At 34.1% G+C, this 7,058-nt stretch overlaps 1 protein-coding gene across 1 annotated transcript; it reads right to left on the bottom strand.

Moving 5' to 3' along the window:
• Nucleotides 1-902: 902 nt before the first annotated feature.
• On the bottom strand, nt 903-3,650 carry LOC107643439 (uncharacterized). The gene is made up of 4 exons (XM_016347083.3): nt 3,373-3,650; nt 3,062-3,271; nt 2,196-2,261; nt 903-1,361 (listed from the first exon to the last, which is right to left on the bottom strand). The coding sequence occupies exons 1-4, from the start codon at nt 3,547-3,549 to the stop codon at nt 1,227-1,229; spliced, it is 588 nt and encodes a 195-aa protein (XP_016202569.1). The 5' UTR covers nt 3,550-3,650; the 3' UTR covers nt 903-1,226.
• Nucleotides 3,651-7,058: the final 3,408 nt, after the last annotated feature.

The raw sequence follows: 7,058 nt of genomic DNA, 5'->3' as shown, positions 1-7,058 counted from the left end.
TAACAATTGTTTAGCCATTCATATAGCTGCCAATCCTATTTTCACAAAAAACCAAGTATATTGAAGCTAATTGCCATATTGCTCGTTAGAAGTTTCAGTCTGGGTTGACACACTTGCTTCTAGTGTCTTCGGCCGATCAATTAGCAGAGTTCCTCACTAAGCCATTGGCACCAGGGACCTTTTCACTGAATTTGTCCAAGCTAGATCTGCTAGATCTCCATGCCCCTAGCTTTGCAGAGAGTGTGACTTGATTGGTTTAGTCAAGAGTGTGATTTGTGTGAAGTTAATTAGCTATGTGAAGTTCTATTAGTTGGCTGCAACTTGAGGTGCTGAGTTAGTTGTTAACTTAAATTAATTAGAGGCAGTTAGGTAGATATTTTTGGCAAGTTGATAAGTTAGTTAAAGGAGAGTTAATTTAGCATTGTATATAAATAGCAACTATGTACAATTGCAATTTAGTTTTTGCCATTCATTACATTCAACTCAATCTGGCTCATTTCTCTCACTTCTTCTCGTCATTTTTTTTCCTCATCATTTCCATTTCTCGTCTCATTCTTTTTGCTCCTCTCAAGAACTCGCATCACATAGTTTGATGAGAGCTCATCATTTTCAACACACTTTTACACTATACGATCTAAACAAAACGACGTCTTTCTGCAATGGCTATAGAGACTATTCTGTCCATTGGCTATAAAGATCCATTTGTCCACCTCACTACACGGAAACACTTAATAGCCACGTAGGCAAGTGAACATTCCAAATTATCATTTGACGTAATTGACTATTGAAAAAAAATTGACTAAGAACTATATTGACTAACGAAAATAAACATTAGGAATGTAATTGTGTATTAAAATTTTTTGAGAACTAAAGTGTCGCCTTTTAAAAACCTTAGGCATTGATTTAGATAATTAGTCTCTACTTTTTATAAAGAATGCTGCTTGTCCATATTACACATTCGTCTTCGAAGCTGTGCTGCACCTTTGTCACACTAATGGATGTCACAACTCTAGCTTCCTTCAAATGGAATAAGAAGTGATATGATCCATTCACCTATCAAAATATCAATATCACATGTTTCAAGTGAACAAACACTAGCACGAATGATGACTACATACTTTCTCATATACAATATGTAGCTGAAGAAAAATTTCCCTTCATATATTACTGTTAGTCTATTACCTAAAAATTAATACAGAAAAATTTTGTAAAATATGAAGAGCCGTCTAGGCTACAGCACCAAAGGAACTCCCACCCTGATTGAAGCTATTTCCACTTGACTGGAAGTAAGAAACTGCTGCCCAAATCACACGCAGAAGCAGAATTGCAGCAAATACAGTGCCTCCAAGTGTGCAGAAGACCTAAGATTTACAGTAAATAATCGTCAGCGATTGTTGTTTGTTAGGTTTCGAACTTAGAATGCAATTCTCAATCACAAAATCAAAGGAATTCACCGAATTATGCCAAAACCACAGTTCATGTTTTGCTTGTGTTGGGATAAAGTGGCTAAGGGGAATACAAAAGACTGGAGAAATTAAAATCAATAGATTAAGGGAGAAATAAGAAATTATAAAACAGGTCAGCTGTCATATCTTAACACTAAACCTTAGCTAATATAGACTAAATTACTCTCTCTTGAAATTTCAACAGTAGCATGTTAATTTTATGATCTCAAACTTTTATTCTTTCTGTTTTTTTTTTCCTCTGGTGTAAATTAAGAACTCATTTGAGTTAGCTTTTGGATGTTCAAATGAACTCTTCACAAGTAATGATTTCATAATCAATATATGTTTCAAGGCCTAAAACATTATAATAAAATATCAACGATGAGGAATTCTGAGAAAAAAGAGAAAAAAATAGGGGAGATAATAGAAGAGGAAGCTTTGCATTCTGTGATTCCGCAAATAACATTTCAATAAAGGAATTCTGATCAAATGAGCTGTAAGATACTATTAAGTTGTTAAACAAACATGAAAAAGCATATTATTTATTTATTCTAGAAACTATTACAATCCTTCCTCACATCTCTTATCTACAACAAAGGAAAATGGCGTGATATCAATTCAATTAGTGTTTATAGGGGGTGAATGATGATACTCTAGACGATAGATATGAAGGTGAAGCAACACAAACAAAGAGTTTGACTAAACATGGGTTCTCAATCAAGCCACACAGCAATGGGAAGAAGCAAATACCTCAAGAAGTGCTTTGGCTATGGAAAGTGAAGCAAGTAGCAGAGTCCCATCCACTGCAAAAGAAACCTGAATTTCCCCAAACAAATGAAAACAAATAAGTGAAACTAGAAAGAATGCCGCCAAAGATAAATACAAAGAAAAAAAAAATAGGTAACTACAATTAACTGAGCTTCCAGACCCCAAGACTAGTATCTGAACTACAAGTGCAGAATCAGTATCGGACTAAATCCTCCTATCCAATTTTTTCTATTCAGAACACTCCGATTTTGAATTTTCTTATAAGAAATAAGTTCTGAACCACTTCAAGTGCTAAACTAACTGAATAAGCTCATCCCATTCCCAATGGAATTTATTGATTTTGAGCCTGAGGGCCTCGAACTAGTTTAGTCGAATTTGGATCCTCTAAATTTTGAATTTTCACTTTAGAAGATAAAGTATGATCACTCACCCTTGAATGGTTTCTCTCTCATATTTTCTTTTGGTCCCACCTATAAAATAAATGGTGAGAAATCACACTTTGAAATTCAAAATTTAGAGGATCCAAATCCGGTTTAGTCAGGTTCTTATAATAACATCTGAAATTCTGAATAAAGTAGATCATTGCCTTATATTATTATAGAGTCGCCAAATTAAATAAAAAGGAAGGTTCAAGCAATTTCCCCAATGAACCAATTACTAGTGATTAAGAGTGATCTATATTGGGCTAATAATAATAACCTGAACATTAATTTGTTAGCTACAACTTACAAGTAACTCAGAAGTCAGAAGTGAAAAAACAAAATGGAAAATAGATAGTACTTCTTGATACCCAATTTGAAAATAAGGGTTCCAAATAGTGAATAAAAGAAAAACTAGAAGAAACTTACAAGCTGAGGCGAAATCACTGATGGCAAAACGGAGCGAGAGGCCTTCTTGGCACGCTTAGAGAATTTCCTGAACATGCTTTGAAAGAATCTGATAAACAAATCGAGGCTGCTCTCTGCATCATCCTCATCACTCTCGTCATCAACCCCATCATACCCACCGAAAAGTCCTTCATCCAACTCATATTGTTCTCCTCCACTCGAGTTATTCAACTTCAAAGTGAACCGAATTTGAAAGTACAGTTTTCTGTCACTGTTTGAACGGTAGTTGAATGAAAAATATACAAATCATGTATGTCTATGTAATTGTGTACCTTGCTATTGCAATCGCAGATTAGTAATTGATGTGAACGATGCTTGTAGAAGATTCCAGAAGGAAAGGGATGTTGAAGAGAAGAAGGAACATTAGTGAAATGGAGAAACTTGGAAGAAGGTGGAAGAGAGTGAGTGAGGTTGAAAAATTGTGGCGCAGTTGCAGTACTTGATGCCATTTGTTATTTTGCTTTGCTATTTTGTTCTGTTTTTAACTTTTTATGGACTTTATTTATTATCGATCTGAGGGAGGGGGAAGCCGAAGGCGAAGAACACCAAACAAGAATCATCATATCCTTATTATATTTTGGTTGGTAGATTCCGTAAGGAGCTATCGGCCTTTCTTTCTAACCAAATGGGCTCTACCATTAGCCAGGTCCAAAAGTTGGAAGATACCATTTTAATGTTGACTAAGACTCATGACAAAAAAAAATGTTGGCTAAGACTAGTCAATTTGGGTTGGTCGAGTGGTAAGCTTATTCATCTGTTTAAATAAGTGTTAGAGAATTCGAATTTCACTTTATATATGCAGTAACAACCCAAAACTATTCACGAAAAAGCACTCCTTGTGCCACCATCATCATCATTAATGGTGTTTATGGACTGGTGGGGTTGGATTTAATGAGACCTGAACCAGATCTTAAAAGGTAGACAAGTCTATTTTGACTCAACCTAAAAGTGGCGCAAAATAAATTGGGCCGACTTGATATAAAACAAGTATATATAAATTTGTAAATTTTATATATTAAAATAATATTTTTTAAAAAATTTAAATTTAATAAATATTATATCATATTTATACCAAAATAAATTACTTCTAAAAAAAACAATACATATGATATAAAAAATAGAATAAATGACAAATAGGTTCCTAACTTTTTTTCTTGTAAACATTTTCGTTCCTGTCATTGAAAAATACTTTTATGTTTCTGACGTCCGTAAAAGTTGGACTGATCAGTCCCTCCATCCAAATGCCTCCGTCAGACCCAACGGAAAAGTTTGACGTGGCTCCCGTAATGCTTGTCACGCGTACGCGTGGGTCACGCATACGCGTGACACATGCGTACGCATCGCCATGAATTTAACAAATCCACATTTCTTCATAAATTCTCCACTTTGCATGCTTTTTTTCCATTTCTTTCAAGTCATTCTTGCCTTCAAAACTTTAAATCACTCAAACAAACATATCAAGGCATCGAATGGGAGAAAAGTAAATTAAATTTAGCCCTAACCCCATTACAACCCTTAAAAAGACCTCTTGATATGTGTTCCATGCATTGAATATATGTTGATTGGTAGAAGAAGAGCAAGGCTTCGAAAGCAAGATTAGTAGAGAATTGAGAGAATCGACCCTCAAACACTAGCGAGATTAGAGTGCAAACACTTCTGGTGAGGGTTCGATGATCAATCCCTTATTCCTTGCTTTCACGAGCTTTCTTCTTGCAAGTATATTTATACTTCATTTTGAGATTTAAATTAGTGGAATTCATAAATCATCATACTATCTTAGCCCTACTTGTTCATATATGTTCTTGGAGATTGATTCATTTTTAACTAAGTAGGTAGACGCATTTTGCATATTAGTTGATGAACCACAAGAGTTTAGCATGAGGACATGCTAATGCTTAAGTGTGGGAAAGTTGATGAACCACAATTTTATGGTTTATATTGTATTGAATTTGGTGAAATTTATCAACATTTTTCACATTTATTCACTAAAATAGCATGGTTTTGTGAATTTCTCCTAAGTGTGCTTAATGATTGAAAACATGCTTTCTAGGTTATTAAATTGTTAAATTTAATTTGCTTTTCTCCCATTCGATGCCATGATATATTTGTTTAAGTGATTTAAAGTTTTGAAAGCAAGAATGGCTTGAAAGAAATGGAAAAAAAGCATGCAAAGTGGAGATTTCATGAAGAAATGAGGATTTACTGAATTCATTGCGACGCGTACGCGTGAGAGGAGAGTCTGCCAGGCGACGCGTACGCATGACCCACGAGTACGCGTGACAAGCATTACGGGAGCCACGTCAGACTTTTTCGTTGGGTCTGACGGAGGCATTTGGACAGAGAGACTGATCCGTTCAACTTTTAAGGACGTTAGGGACTTAAAAGTATTTTTCAATGGTCAGAGACGAAAATGTCTGCGGGAAAAAAGGTCAGGGACCTATTTGTCCTTTACTCTAAAAAATATTAATTGAAGTATAAAAATATTATGTGGCATTATTGCTTTCACTCTAAAATATATATTTTTATCATAAAAAAAGAACTTCGAACTGGACTGGGTGACTTAAAGCATAACCCGATCCAAAAATAACATCGAATAAGAATGACAAACCTAAACCTGACAAAATATGCCTTAGGTTCGAATCACGTTTCGGATTGAGTCCAGTTTTAAACACCCCTAATCATCATTATCTTCGTCTTTTCCCTAAAATAAAAAATAAAAATAATAAAAAATAGTACTACGAAAATAGTTGAGAAAAAAAAAAGAGAATACATTTAAGAAAATTCAGAAAGCAGAAAGAATAGAATTTGCGATGACCTCATGTGTGAGGATTTTACTTAGCAACCATTCTGGCGATGAAATTCTTGTCGAGGACTTTAAGGGCGTTGCAGAGTTGGCTATCGAAGGGGTCAGCCTTTTTGTGCTTGGTCATCAGATTCAGAAATTGAGAAAAATCAGAGGGGCGATGAGGTTCTCTTCGGCCTTTATACGGCTAATTTTTTTTTATATTGTAAAGTGAATGGTGTAATACGGGATTATTATGCAAATTGAGTATAATGCGTCGATATGGGTTGAATCGGTGTAGAACAAATCGTCACTTCCGATTTGAAGAGACAAAAATATCATAAAATGTGACTAACGATTTGAGAAAATGACAAATTTAACAAGTATATACAAAATTTTAAAATAAATATGTACAAATTTGTAAATTTTATATACTAAAGTAATAAAATTTTATTTTTAAAAATTAAATTTAACAAATATTATATCATATTTATACCAAAATAAATTATTTAAAAAAACAATACTTATAATATAAAAAATATTAATTGAAGTATAAAAGTATAATATGGCATTATTGCTTTCACTCTAAAATATATTTTTATCATAAAAAAGAATTTCGAACCAGACCGAGTGACTTGAACCATGACCCAATTCGAAAATAACCAGGTAAAAATGACAAACCTAAACTGACAAAATATGTCTTGGGTTTGAACCGTGTTTCAGATCGACTCCAGTCTTGAACACCCCTAATCATCATTACTTTCATCTTTTCCCTAAAATAAAAAATAAAAAAAAAAGAAACAACACTACGAAAATAGTTGAGAAAAAAAAAAGAGAACACATTTGAGAAAATCTAAAAGCAAAAAGAATGGAATTTGCAATGACCTCATGTGTGAGGAGTTTACTTAGCAACCATTCTGGCGATGAAATTTTTATCGAGGATCTTGAAGGCATTGTGGAGTTGGCTATCAAATGGGTCAGCCTTTTTGTGCTTGGCCATCAAATCCAGAAATTGAGAAAAATTAGAGGGACAATGAGGTTCACTTCACCCTTTATATGGCTAAATTCTTTGATATTGTAAAGTGAATGGTGTAATACGGTATTATTATGCAAATTTGGTGTAATGCGTCGATATGGGTTGAATCGGTGTAGAACAAATCGGCACTTACAATTTGA

The sequence above is a fragment of the Arachis ipaensis genome, chromosome B5 (genome assembly GCF_059453495.1).
Source record: "Arachis ipaensis isolate K30076 ecotype BB chromosome B5, ASM5945349v1, whole genome shotgun sequence".
NCBI lineage: Eukaryota > Viridiplantae > Streptophyta > Magnoliopsida > Fabales > Fabaceae > Arachis > Arachis ipaensis.
The sequence above is the reverse complement of the archived record's forward strand: the minus strand, read 5'-3'. Positions and strand labels throughout refer to the sequence as shown.

Excerpts from the sequence above, each read along its gene's own strand:
- LOC107643439 (XM_016347083.3), bottom strand. The coding sequence starts at position 3,549 with ATGGCATCAAGTACTGCAACTGCGCCACAATTTTTCAACCTCACTCAC. Across the intron at positions 3,272-3,372 it reads TCTGCGATTGCAATAGCAAG|TTGAATAACTCGAGTGGAGG; the intron begins GTACACAATTAC and ends TTCACTTTGAAG. Across the intron at positions 2,262-3,061 it reads CAGTGATTTCGCCTCAGCTT|GTTTCTTTTGCAGTGGATGG; the intron begins GTAAGTTTCTTC and ends GGGGAAATTCAG.